Raw genomic sequence first — 14,435 nt, forward strand, 5'->3', positions numbered from 1 at the left:
AGTACTGATTGGCTTTTGGGCTTCTTATGCTGCTTTTCCTTGTACAGATGCTGGTATTATAGGGTCTCATAGCTATTGATAACTTGTTTATACTTGCTTGTATTTTGGGATTCATGGGATATTTTTTCGTCTAGTTTTGTTAAAGATCTTTTAAATAAATCTTGGTTTTGCTATCCAGCTTTTTTTCCCTAATAATGGGGATGGGGGACTTCTGGGCGATTAACTTGAAGTCTACTATCTTATTTTTAATTTTCCATGTGTCCCACTGCTCTATCAATCCATTATTTTAGTGGTTATACCAGAAAATTATTAGGAAGTGATAAGTTTTCAATATTTACTGCTTTAGTTTTTAATATTTTAATCTCTTAAATGTATTTGTACATTTACTTATTCATTTATTTTAAAGATTTTTTAAGTAATCGCTGCACCCAATGTGGGACTTGAACTTATAACCCCAAGATCAAGTCATGGGCTCTTCTGACTGAGCCTGCCAGATGCCCCACAATTTTTTTTTTTTTTTAAAGATTTTGTTTATTTATTCGACAGGGAGAAAGAGAGATCTCAAGTAGGCATAGAGACAGGCAGAGAGAGAGGAGGAAGCAGGCTCTCTGTTGAGCAGAGATCCCAATGTGAGGCTCAATCCCAGGACCCTGAGATCATGACCTGAGCTGAAGGCAGAGGCTTAACCCACTGAGCTACCCAGGCGCCCCCACAATTTTATTTTTAATAATGACTATTTAACAACTACTTCACAAAATTCCAGAAAATTCGACAATTTGGCTCTCATAAGCCATTATATCATAGCTCTGATACAAAAGTGATGTCTGTGCTTCCTTACTGCCTTAACAGCTCTGTGATGCCCTTAATAAAATGTTCATTATATTTCATGTAGCATTATTAGTGGTTTGCAGTGAATTTGCCGGTTGAATTAAGGAAAGCCTTAGTGACTTAAAAATTCTACATTTCAGGGGGCACCTGGGTGGCTCAGTGGGTTAAAGCCTCTGCCTTCAGCTCAGGTCACGATCCCAGTGTCCTGGGATCGAGTCCCACATCGGACTCTCTGCTCAGCAGGGAGCCTGCTTCCTCCTCTCTCTCTCTCTCTCTGCCTGCCTCTCTGCCTATTTGTGACCTCTGTCAAATAAATAAATAAAATCTTAAAAAAAAATTCTACATTTCAGAAATTTAAAATCCTTCTGTAAAAAAAAAACATATTTTTATCACATTACTTTTTTTTTTTTAAAGATTTTATTTATTTGCCAGAGAGAGAGTGTATACACAAGCAGGCAGAGAGGCAGGCAGAGGCAGTTAGAGAAGCAGGCTCCCTGCCGAGCAAGGAGCCCGATTCGGAAGAGCAAGGAGCCCGATTCGGAACTTGATCCCAGGACCCCAGGATCATGACCCGAGCCGAAGGCAGCGGCTTAACCAACTGAGCCACCCAGGCGTCCCTATCACATTACTTTTTATAGTAAAGAAGAATACTCTTTCCTAAGTTACTACAAGTAGCAATTAAGGTCTCTTCAACCTTAAAAAATACTAGAGAGCTAAGACAATTCCTACTAATTTTTTTAATTTGTGCCTCACTGTGTTTACTCAGATTTTCATATTTACAGTCTTTACTTAATATTTACAATTCCTCCTAACCATCTGTCTGTTCAGAACATACTTCAACACTTTCCTCAAATTTACTTTTCCTTTAAACTTCCATTTCATTTATGTAGCTAAGATTCCTCACTTTCCTGTCCAATCAATTCATACTTTTAGCTCTATCATTTTCTACTGTATACCCATCCTGTATACCATTTTCTTAGATTTTATTTTGGGGGGAGAGTTTAATTTCTTTTTTCATTTAAGTTATTTATATCCCTCTCCTAAAAATCGTATCACAACTCATTCCAGGAAAGCTACGCTGGGAGAAAACAGAAATGTTATACAGAAAGTTTTCTCCATTGAGTACTTCAGAAAGCTTCAAACTTGTCATGAAATACATTCAGGGAGTCTCTGAACTTCCGGCCATAAGTTAAATAATATGTGTATGCTTCTAAGAGGAGAGAAAATGTTTAACGGCTTATTTTCTGCATTTGATTCCCCTTTTCAACTTCTAGTCTTTGTTTTGACTCTGCTAGAAGTGAAAAGACGAAGAAATTAGGGGAAGAGAGTGAGGATAAATTTTATCTCCCCCATTCTCTTTAAATTTGCAATCCCAACTGTGAAGAAAAAAAACTTATTTATACTCTATAATGAAATACATTAATTAAATGCTGAACTTAACATCTGAGAGCAAGAGCTCCCAGAGAACAGATACAACTGGTTTAAAGGAGAAAACGAAGGCAGGCTGGTTAGGTAGTAGCTAAGTAGAAAGACACAAAAGAAAAGTAACAGACTAAAACAAAATTTAATTAGGAACCAGCCAGAGAAAATCAGTATAAGAGATGACAAATGCTTGCTTACAAAGAAGTGCCACTGGTCCAATACAACCCCTCCATTTAGTCTGTACTTCTCTCTTTGGTTGTCACCAGGAAGAAATAATGCAAATAAAATGAGGAGATGGGAGTTAAAACTCTACCTCTGCAGGTGAGATTTAAATTAAGGCTTTGGAATTCAGACAAATTAAGTTGCTCGGATCAAACTCTCACTTTTCTCGATTCTAGTTTAGTCACTTAAAAATTAGGAATAATATCAACTTCAAGGAATTTTTTTTCTCCTGGAAAAAAACAGTTCAAAATTTAAGACAACCAATGGGAAAGAGAATGTAAGTTTCACGTTAAGTTTAATTCTTTTTATCTCTTTTTCCTTTATAATATCACTGCAATATATAATCAATATTTTTTGAACCAAAAATTTAGATTTAAGGTCTGAAAGCTGACATAGTGTACCTGAGGAACAAGGAGATAACTATCTGAAGTTAGGGCTTTTTAGGGTGTGGGGACCCACCTGGACCCCAGAGTTGTCATAAAGATTATTTTAAACTGAAGACGCTGGAGATTGAACGAAGGCAGAAAAAAAAGCCTCTGGAGAGCTTCCCTTATCTGACCAAAATAAATGTGGCTATCATAAATTCCCTCTCCTGGGGGGATTTGAGAAGGAAAGACTACTCTTAGTTTCTAATAATGTGTCTATATAAACTTTCTCCTAAAAACCCATGTTCTTCCTAAAGAAACGTATTTGTTTTTCCCACAGGTTTTTCTCTCAATTCTTTTTTCCATACTAAGTTAGGTATATAAGCAATTAATAAGCCCTACTTCTTTTGCTGGCTCCTCACAGGCGTATAAAATAAATGCTTCCCTCATGTGAATTGGTCTTTTGTCCGTTTCAGTTGCAAGCCCTAGCAACTGAAACTAAAAGGTTACAGAGAAAGTTTTTCCTCCTCTACAAAGTGGCTAGAAGAAATCTTAACCACTTAATTAGCTGTATAACTGGCAAATTACTTAAAACTTTTTGTGCCTTTGTTTACTCGCCTGTAATGTGAAATGGAGATAATAGTGCCTACCTTACAGGTTTTATGATTATTAAAAGAGTTAATAAATGTAACATGGTTAGTACCATATCTGGCACATAATTTTTCTATTATATTCTATTATCTAATCCACAGGAAGATCTTGAACTACATAGATCAGGAACTATTTGTCAAAATTTCGTTAACTTCTGAATATGGAGTCAAAAACTAGCACAGTAATTCCAGTGCCCATATTTGATTAGAGCTACAGATCCTGAAAGACAAAAACTTACTCCTATCAAAAGCTTACCTCTTTGCTCTTTGTATGAACACATATATGTCAGATTATCAATGAAGCAGAGAATCCCAAGGGATTCATCATTAGTAAAGTGAAGATACTAACTGCAGAGAGATGACTGATTAGTAGAGTGTCAGGTGACTCCTTTTATATTACTTATAGTATAAAAGTATATTCTTCCTCTCACTGAGAAAGAAAATCAGCCTTCAACTTATATCCTTGGCTCTCACAGCAATTATACACTGATGATGTAGAATATACATTTAAAAAAAATGCTGTACAACAAAAATACATTTGTTAAAAATATATTATTTTTATTAAAATGAAACATAAAGCTATAGCATCACTGCCTTATAAATAAACAATGTAAGCAATACAGCAAGGAGGACACGTGTTTTCAAAGTACCCAAAACATGCTTTTAAATTTTAACTCTTCTATTTTTGGCCTTTTTTCTTTCTTTTTTTAACCTATGATGTCATTTCTTCTCTCTGCCCATCTGAATCCTATCCATTCTTTAGGTTGCCAATTAAGCCCCAATCCTACTCTATGGTATCTTTTCTCATGCCAGGCAACATGAGGTACTTTCTTTGAATTCCTAACCTTAGGAAAGGCTGTCTTCTGTGCTCTATTGGTACTTACCATGTTTTTATTAGGCAACAGTACCATAGCTATGGTAAAAGAATACAGTAAACATCAACACTGCCAGACTAAGCACTCATTAAAATATTCCCAGTGAAAAGTATCTAGATTTTGAAGGTAACAGATTAGGGACTGAATCCTAGCTATTATTAGCTTTGTCATCTGAGTTTATCTCATCATCTGTATGTTTTCATAAGGCTCTACCGCAAGGTTTAAATAAATAATAAACAAACATGCACCTAAATAAACATCTAATTATAAACTGTGTTAAATGTTATAAAGAAAAAATATCACAGTGCTATCAGAAATGGAATCACAAGAAAGAGCCAGCAATAAAAGAAGAGGGAAAAAGAACACTCTAAGAAAGTACAGAATGATCAGAGAATGAGGATAGTATATGATGCAATAAAAAGGTCTGAAAGAAGATCTGTATGGTTAGAGCTTAAGGAGCGAAGGACAAGATGGGATAGGGAGGGAGACGTACCATAAGAGACTCTTAATCTCCCGAAACAAACTGAGGGTTGCTTGGGGGGTGGGGTAGGGATAGGGTGGCTAGGTTAGGGACATCGGGGAGGGTATGTGCTATGCTGAGTGCTGTGAAATGTGTAAGCTGATGATTCACAGACCTGTAACCCCCTGGGGCAAATAATACATTATATGTTAATTAAAAAAAAAAAGGAGCAAAGGAAAGGAGAAGGAGGGCATGCAGTGATCATGTGTATTGTGCTGTGCTCAATCACACAAGGCCTTTCCTTCCAGGTCCTATTAAAGGGTTTAGATTTTATTCACAGGTTAATGAAAAATGTTTTAAATGAGAAATAACACAATGCAATCTTTGTATTTAAAAAGATCACTTTGCTTGATGAACAGAGAATGAATTAGAGAAAATCAAGAACAAAATAAGACTCGTTAGAGGCTATTAGAATAGGTAAGAGATGATGGTGGTTTTGGTTAGGGAAGTATCTGGTGACAAAGAGACTGAGAAAGGGGCTCTGCAGCTTCTGGCTTAAGAATCAATGGAGATACCATGTACTGAAATGGTAAAATAACTGTTTCAGGAATGCACAACTGCAAACACATGGGGAAATACAGTTGGCGACATCAAATAAGATACATCATAAGGGGCACCTGGTTGGCTCAGTGGGTTAAGCCTCTGCCTTCAGCTCGGGTCATGATCCCAGGGTCCTGGGATCGAGCCCCACATAGGGCTCTCTGCTCAGCAGGGAGCCTGCCTCCCCCTCCCTCTCTGCCTGCCTCTCTGCCTACTTGTGATCTCCGTTTGTCCAAAAAAAAAAAAAAAAAAAAAAAGAAGATACATAATAAGTCTGGTGCTCACAAGATGTTTAGAAAAAAATATATCTGTAAGAATAATCTACATAAGGGTCTAACCTGGAAACAGAAACTATTAAACAGTAGCTACCTGAATAATCAAAGTAGAATGCGAATTCTCCTTGATAAAAAAATGGCTCCCTCAAGAGAACAGTTTAATTTTTGAATACAGCTAAAGAAAAAGTATCGATCACAAAGATTCTTATGAAGTACAGAAATCTCAAAAAAGAACAAAAGAAAACAAAAACAGTTCCAGGCACAGAAAGAGACAATCTGAAAGGAAGATTCTTGGGCCCATTCAATAACTATCATAGGAAAACAGTAGCCTACCCTTTCTAACCATCAGTGGCAAGTATATCTAGTGCTTATAGAGGTAAATGAGGCTTAGTTAAAAGCTGCTAAATATAAAAAATGGCTAAGTTAACTATCCCTGTTCTGGTCTATGCTTACCAAGCATTAGAGTAGTTCTTCCTATCACCATTTTAAACTCCTTATTAAATATAACCAGTATTTTTACCTGGGTTTCTTGGCAAACATTAACTAGAGTATGTCTGAATTCTGATGATTCTGAGTCAATTTCCTATCATGTGCTCTCTTTTTAAGAGAAAGATTCACTTCTTTTTAATTCAGTAAAGTCTGCTTCAATGCATAATTTCAAACATTTATTCTCTTCTTAAAAAAAATTTTTTTAGAAAGTCTAATTGTATATATTGCATATACATACTTGCCTGTCCTTCATTGCTAGTATTTTCTGTTTTAAAATTCTCATTTGTTTCATTTTATGTTTCCTCTTCTATCCTCTATGTCTGCTTTGATTTTTCTGCAGTATCTCTTTTGTCTTTGTGTTCAATTTGAGAAATTGCTTTTTCTTTCCTGGGTTCTGCTATCTCAAAATCAATCTCCTGGTTGTGAAGCCATTTTTTTCTGTACAGTTCTTACACTTCTATTTAGTGATCTTCTTTCAAAGAATTGAATGTATTAGTTGCCAAAAATACGAAGATCAAATTTTCATCTCATCTATGCCAATGTTTGTGTGTGTGTGGGTATGTGATTTTATCTGTTGCTAAGCTTTGTTGTTTGTTTCCACTTCTTCTTATCTTTGTATGAATGCCAGAACAGTTACTTGTTAACTACTTATTACCAAATGAGTTGGAATTTGCAGGACAAGCTATTTGGCTGAATCAGAAAGTTAAGGGGTGGAGGAGGGATGGAAGCATACTATCTTCATGGCCTTTGAAACCAAAGGACTGTCACAGTATGTGATGCTATCAAGACAGATTCCTTCACCCAAATACAACCTCTCTACTTCTTTAAACCAAACCACATCAACGAGGGCTTCTTTTAGCATGTTCACTCCAATTCCTGTTTTTATACCTCAAAAAAGAAGCTCCTCACCTTTAGAAAGAGTTATTTTCTGTCATATTCTAAGTTCTGCCACCACTGAGAATTCTCAATATTCCATGTTTTTAACTCTTCCCTCTCTCTGTGTGGCTTCTACCAGACCTCAAAGCTGCATAAGTAAGCCTTTGCCTATATGTTTTGTTGTCCAGGTCTTCAATCTGTCATCTTAGTTTTGCTTAATGTGAGGTGGAGTTCTGTTGGTAGAAGTGCATGTATGTTTTAGTTTCCTTGTTGGTTTTGCATGTTTTCTGAGAGAGGTCAGATGCCTTACCTTTAATCATACCTAAATAGTCTATATTTCTTATGCATGTATATAAATGAGAACCCTTCTATAATACTAAGAAGTCAGTATCTCAGTAAATATTGATAACTTGGCTTCCATATAGCATACCTATGGGGCGAGAATGTGTTGCCTAGAAGATAATAGTGTATGTGCCCCACTGGAGGTTTTGTTTCTCACTGAATTAACAAACTGGCATTCTGATTTCATATATTAGTTTCTATTTGTTTGGTTAATGTAAATTTATTTGGAACAGATTTACCTCTGTTCAGTTAATGGACCTGAAGTGCTGAGGTTTACAACTGTTCATATTATTGGGGGGTACCTGGGTGGCTCAGTTGGTTAAGCAACTGCCTTCGGCTCAAGTCATGATCTAGAGTCCCAAGATTAAGTCCCACATCAGGCTCCCTGGTCGGCAGGGAGTCTGCTTCTCCCTCTGACCTTCTCCCCTCTCATGCTTTCTCTCTTAAATAAATAAATAAAGTCTTAAAAAAAAAACAACAACCCAACTGTACATATTATGAAATAGCAAGGAAAGCCCTACATGCTACTTTGATTAGCTAAAAAAATTTATTAGGTTTTGTTGCAAAAATAACTTTGAATCTAAGAAAAAAATAATAAATTTAACAGTTACTAAATTAGAAATTGTTTCACTGACTCATTTAGCACATCATTCTTTACTTTTTCACCTTGTTGTTTATGAATACTAGCCGGTATATTATGTATTCTTCTGGGTATTTAAGCTTTTTAAATTCCACTGAGGTTTTATTGGAGAAGTGGTTATGTTGATGTACACCACTAGAGCTTTACATATGCCTAAATACGGCATGACCTTAAATTTTCCATTACCACCTTCTTCCCCTAGGAACTCAGTCAGGTCATGTCCATGGTACTTCACTATTTAGAAACACATTACATACCAAACTTGTTACTTTTTTCTCTTTATTTTAAACAGCAATAAAGACTATTATAAATATATCTTAAATCTTGATATTAACATACAAATCTAATTCAAAAGTTAGAAAAAACTGAGATGACCTACCTTTTTCTTTGGCAATGCTACTATCATTGTATATGGTTTTTATACAATCCTTTGGGATCACTAACCAAACACAATGTATGTGTTTGGTTAGAGGATAGATTTTAACCCACTGAGCCACCCAGGCGCCCCCGAGGATAGATTTTAAAAAATAAACACTTAAAAATTAATCCAAGTAACAGTGAAATACTCAAACAAATTCCTACATCCTACTGAACACATTTTGAAGTAGGTTCAGACTAAACAAATACTAGATTAATAAAAGAGATCAAAACAAAAACATTAAGCTTGGAAAGTTAAACATTACTAAGAGGAAGAATTCTAAAAACTGAAATAAATAATAAACACAGACAGCAAGAAATTTATTACCTTCAGGCCGATATTGTGCAACAATCGTGACAGCCTGGCCAGCATTTTTCAAAGCAGCTGCTGCTTGCTCATGGCTGGCAGTTCTGAGGTCAACACTGTTTACCTGTAAATCAAATTGAATCTTAAATTTGAAAGAAATTATTCACACTGATTAGAAGCCATAATAGCCTTTTTGAGTAGGCACAGAAAAAAAATTACATGCAATAATTTTATCACTAAAATATCTTCTTGTTCCAATTTACTAAAGTATAGCATACAGTAAAATAAAATATTACTTTTATTTACTTTTCATTACTATTAATGAAAGCAATTTTATTCACTAAGAATATTTTGCTTAATATCAAGTGAGCAAAACCAAAACATTTTCTTCCAGGTTTTCCAGGAGGTTGCCTACCAATCTCTTGGGAAACATATCTTAATTTGGTAACTTGAAATAACAACAAATACAATTTTGTACAGCTTATATCACTAGCAACTCAAGCAATGGGAGGGACATTAATTTTGTATGTAGCATCCTTTCAACTTCTGCCACACTTTGACTATTATTACTCATTTTAGTTCCAATTCTTTTCCCCAAACTAAGCTTCCATTTTTTTTTTTTAAATAATGAAAAAACTGTATTTAGATTTAGCCAGCAGGACTCAGTTTAGATGATCCCAATTTTGTTGGCAACATCCAAAGCATCACAGTCAGGGGCCAGCTGAACGTATGCCTTCTTCTCTCCATCAGGCCTGATTAAGGTGTTGACCTTGGCTACATCAATGTCATAAAGCTTCTTCACAGCCTGTTTGATCTGGTGCTTGTTGGCCTTGACATCCACAATGAACACAAGTGTGTTGTTGTCTTCTATTTTCTTCATGGCTGACTCAGTAGTCGGGGAACTTGTGATGGCATAGTGATCAAGCTTGTTTCTTCTGGGGCGCTCTTTCGAGGGTATTTGGGCTGCCTTCGGAGATGCAGAGTTTTGGGTGGTCGGAACGTAGGGGATGTGCAGATCTTCTTTTTTTTGTGACTGTGGATGCCTTTCAGCACCACTTTCTTGGCTTTCAAAGCCTTTGCTTTGGCTTTGGCTTTGGGAGGGGCAGGGGCTTCCTTCTTAGCTTTCGGTGCCATCTTCTCCATTTTTTTTTTTTATTAACATATAACGCATTATTTGCCCCAGGGGTATAGCTCTATGAATCATCAGGCTTACACATTTCACAGCACTCAGCATAGCACATACCCTCCCCAATGTCCATAATTCAGCCACCCTATCCCACCCACGCCCACCCCCAACAACCCTCAGTTTGTTTTGGGAGATTAAGAGTCTCTTATGGTTTGTCTCCCTCCCCATCCCATCTTGTTTCATTTTTTCCCTCCTTACCCTCCACGTTCCCTGTCTCTCAAATTCCTCATATCAGAGAGATCATATGATAATTGTCTTTCTCTAACTGACTTATTTTGACTAAGCTTTCATTCTTTTGGAGTAATAGGAAGGCAAGTATTTAAAAGTACTAAAATAGCTCAGATTTCAAAGACTGACATTTAGACAGAGTAAATGTTACCAAATGAACAAGAGGTGTTTTGAAAACAGGGCCCTTCCTTGGGTGAAATAACTACTGATGTGATCAATTCTACTTGAAAGTAAGCAACTTCTTTCTTTCTTTTTTTTTTTAAAGATTTTATTTATGGGGTGCTTGGGTGGCTCCGTGGCTTAAAGCCTCTGCCTTCGGCTCAGGCCATGATCTCAGGGTCCTGGGATGGAGTCCCGCATTGGGCGCTCTGCTCAGCAGGGAGCCTGCTTCGCCCGCAACCCCGCCTGCCTCTCTGCCTACTTGTGATCTCTGTTAAATAAATAAATAAAATACTTATTTATTTATTTATCTTTATAGATTTTATTTATTTACTTGACAGAGATCACAAGTAGGCAGAGAGGCGGCAGAGAGAAAGGAAGGGAAGTAGGCTCCCTACTGAGCAGAGAGTCCGATGCAGGGCTCCATCCCAAGACCCTGGTATTATGACCTGAGCCGAAGGCAGAGGCTTTAACCCACTGAGCCACCCAGGTGCCCCAATTCTTATTTCTTAAAGGCTGCCAATACTTAGTATATACTGCAAACACACTATCTTAAGACACTGTACCTTTTCCACTATTAGCAAAACTTAAATGGACATTCATGGGAGCATTATATTTGAATAGTAATAGCTTTAAATACTTAAGTTGTTTTTTTCCTCCCTAAAAATCAGCAGTGAATAGACTACAGTAATGCTTGAAACCTTGAACAAATATTTTTGGAAAGAACAACTGTCAAGCAATTTTTATATGAAAGTGTGTTTTGTCTCAAATCTGTGAAAGATCATATACCAATTTTGGAAAAAATGACTATGAGCCTAGAAATTCTTGGGATTTTAAAATTTATATAAAAGAACATTTTAGCCATGTAAAGACCTGATACTTGATATTATTTATAAAGGATGTCATTATGCAGCTAAGTTAAAACAAACATACTTTAATAGCCAAGATGCCCTTCAACAGACAAATGGATAAAGAAGATATGATCCATATATACAATGAAGTATTATGCCTCCATCAGAAAGGATGAAAACCCAACTTTTGTTTCAACATGGATGGGATTGGAGGAGATTATGCTGAGTGAAATAAGTCAAGCAGAGACAGTCAATTAGCATATGGTTTCACTTACTTGTGGAGCATAAGGAATAACAAGGAGGACATTAGGGGAAGGAAAGCAAAAGTGAATTGGGGTAAATTGGAGAGGGAGATGAACCATGAGAGACCGTGGACTTTGAGAAACAAACTGAGGGTTTTGGAGGGGAGGGGAGAGGAGGTTTAGGTGAGCCTGATGGTAGGTATTAAGAAGGGCATGTATTGCATGGAGCACTGGGTGTGGTGCATAAACAATGAATCTTGGAACACCAAAAAAAAAAAAAAAAAAAAACCACACACACACAAAAAAATTAAAACTGGTGCAGTGCACCTAACTAATGTACAGAATTTACTCAATTTCACCAACTGCTCCATTGATGTCATCTATAACAATTAAGCATTGTCAAAAAAAACCCCCCAAAAACCCAAAACAAAACAAAAGAAGTTTTTACTTATATTCCTGTTAGTTAACATACAGTGTTATGTTAGTTTCAGGAATACAATTTAATGGTTCAATACTTCTATACAATACCCAGTACTCATCACAAGTGCCCTTCTTAATCCTCATTACCTATTTAACCCATCCCCCACCCACCTCCCTCTCGTAACCATCAGTTTGTTCTCAATAGTTAAGAGTGTTTTATGGTTTGCCTCTCTCTCTTTTCCCTCTGATCATGTTTTGTTTCTTAAATTCCACGTATTAGTGAATTCATATAGTATTTGTTTTTCTCTGACTGATTTACTATGCTTAGCATAATACTCTCTAGCTCTATGTTGTTGAAATGGCAAGAGTTCATTCTTTTTTATGGCTGAGTAATATTCCATTTGTGTGCATGTAAACACACACACACAATACACCACATCTTTATCCATTCATCAATCAATGGGCATTTGGATTGTTTCCATATCTGGCTACTGTAGACAATGCTGTTATAAATATTGGGGTATATGTATCCCTTTGAATTAGTATTTTTGTATTCTTTAAGTAAATATCTAGTAGTTCTTGAACAAAAAATCAAGATTAAAAAAAACTTTAATCTTGGGTGCCTGGGTGGCTCAGTGGGTTGAGCCGCTGCCTTCGGCTCGGGTTATGATCTCAGGGTCCTGGGATCGAGTCCCGCGTCGGGCTCTCTGCTCAGTGGGGAGCCTGCTTCCTCCTCTCTCTCTCTCTCTGCCTGCCTCTCTGCCTACTTGTGATGTCTCTCTGTCAAATAAATAAGTAAAAAATCTTAAAAAAAAACAAAAAAACTTTAAAGAAATGTAACGCAATGTAATGTGCTTTTATTGGAGATTATTTCTAGCTGAAGGCTATAAAAAAAAACTCAACACAACGCAAAAATAGTTCTAGTTTGAGCATAAAGTAAAACTAATTTCTAACTCTCTGAATAACAAATCAGGAAAGAAATTCTTAATTTCACTTTCAGGTAGTTCAGGGTTAGTATACAGAAATACAGCTATTTCTTCTATAGTGATTTTCTATCCTGCAAAGTCAGTTTATTAACTCTAATAGCTTTTTTGTTGTTGTTGCTGGATTTTCTAAGACTGTCTGTATTAAGAGATCATGAATCTGCAAATAGAGTTTTCCTTCGTTGTTTTAAATCTGGAAGCCTTTTATTTCTTTTTCTTGCTTAACTGCCCTGTTTAGAAACTCCAGTACGATGATGAATACAACTGACAAGAGTAGACACCCTTGTCTTATTTATGATCTTAGAGGGAAAGATGTAATGGTGCTGGTTTCGAGAAGTGCTTTTTCTGTGTCTATTGAGATGACTGTGTCATTTATGTCTATACTCTATTAATATAGTGCTTACTTGGATTAGTTTTCTAATGCTGAACCAACCATTCATTTCTTGGATAAAGTCCACTTGCTTACTGTGTACAGTCCCTTTTTTATGCCAGTATATGATTTTTTTTATCCTTCTGTTTCCAGTTTGCAATTTTGGGGGGGATTTTTACATCTATAAGGATGTAAGAAATATTGGTTTATTGTTTTCTCCTTCTATTATGTCTTTCTCTGGTTTGATAAAAACAGTATTGTCCTCTTAGGATGAATTGGGAAGTGCTCTTTATGCCTTTTCCTTTTTTGGGAAGTTTGTGAATGACTGGTGTTAATTCTTTAAATGTTTGGTAGACTGTACCAGTGAAACCATCTGGTCCTGGGCTCTTGCGCCTTTGTGAAATGTTTTATCAATTCAGTCTTCTTAATTGTTATAGGCCTATACAGATTTTCAATTTTTTTTTTAAGATTTTATTTATTGATTTGACAGACAGAGATCACAAGTAGGCAGAGAGGCAGGCAGAGAGAGAGGAGGGGAAGCAGGCACCCTGCTGAGCAGACAGCCCGATGTGGGGCTCGATCCCAGGACTGCGGGATCATGACCTGAGCTGAAGGCAGAGACTTTAACCCACTGAGCCACCCAGGTGCCCTTCAATTTCTTTTTGAGTCAGTTTCAACAGTTTGTCTTTCTAGAAATTCATCAACAATGATATAATATATACAATATATACTATATCATATGTAATCTATAGGACATATACATTATAAAATGTACTTTGTCTTTAGTAACAATTTTTATCTTAGTTTTCTTTGTATGATATTAATATAGTCACTCCAGGTGTTTCCTGATTACTGCCTGCATAGTATATCTTTTTTAACCTTTTAATCTTTGTTGGAAAGTAAACCACTGTCTTTAAATCTAAAATGTGTCTGTCATACACAGCATATAGTTGGATACTGGTTTTTATTAAAGATTTGACAGTGAGGGAGAGCATATGCATGCACATGCAGGGGGGCAGGGGTAGAGGCAGAGGAAGAGAATCTCAAGCAGACTCCTCAATAAGTACAGAGCCTGACACAGGGTTAGATCTCATGACCCTTAGATTGTAACCTGAGCCAAAACCAAGAGTCAGACGCTTAACTGACTGAGCCACCCAGGTGCCTCCCCTACCCACCATCCTGCTTTTTAAAATCTACCTTGTCAATATCCGTCTTTTAATTGGAACGT

General features: G+C 36.5%; 1 protein-coding gene across 19 annotated transcripts in view; it reads right to left on the reverse strand.

The window, feature by feature from the left end:
• DLG1 (discs large MAGUK scaffold protein 1) overlaps positions 1-14,435 on the reverse strand; it is a 255,691-nt gene that overhangs the window by 50,601 nt on the left and 190,655 nt on the right. For all 19 annotated transcript variants that reach the window (XM_032337041.1, XM_032337090.1, XM_032337079.1 and 16 more), the window contains one exon: positions 8,790-8,892. In XM_032337041.1, the coding sequence (XP_032192932.1) occupies positions 8,790-8,892 (103 nt within the window). The remainder of the gene's footprint in view (positions 1-8,789; positions 8,893-14,435) is intronic.

Source organism: Mustela erminea, chromosome 1 (assembly GCF_009829155.1).
Source record: "Mustela erminea isolate mMusErm1 chromosome 1, mMusErm1.Pri, whole genome shotgun sequence".
In the NCBI taxonomy this organism is placed as follows: Eukaryota; Metazoa; Chordata; class Mammalia; order Carnivora; family Mustelidae; genus Mustela; species Mustela erminea.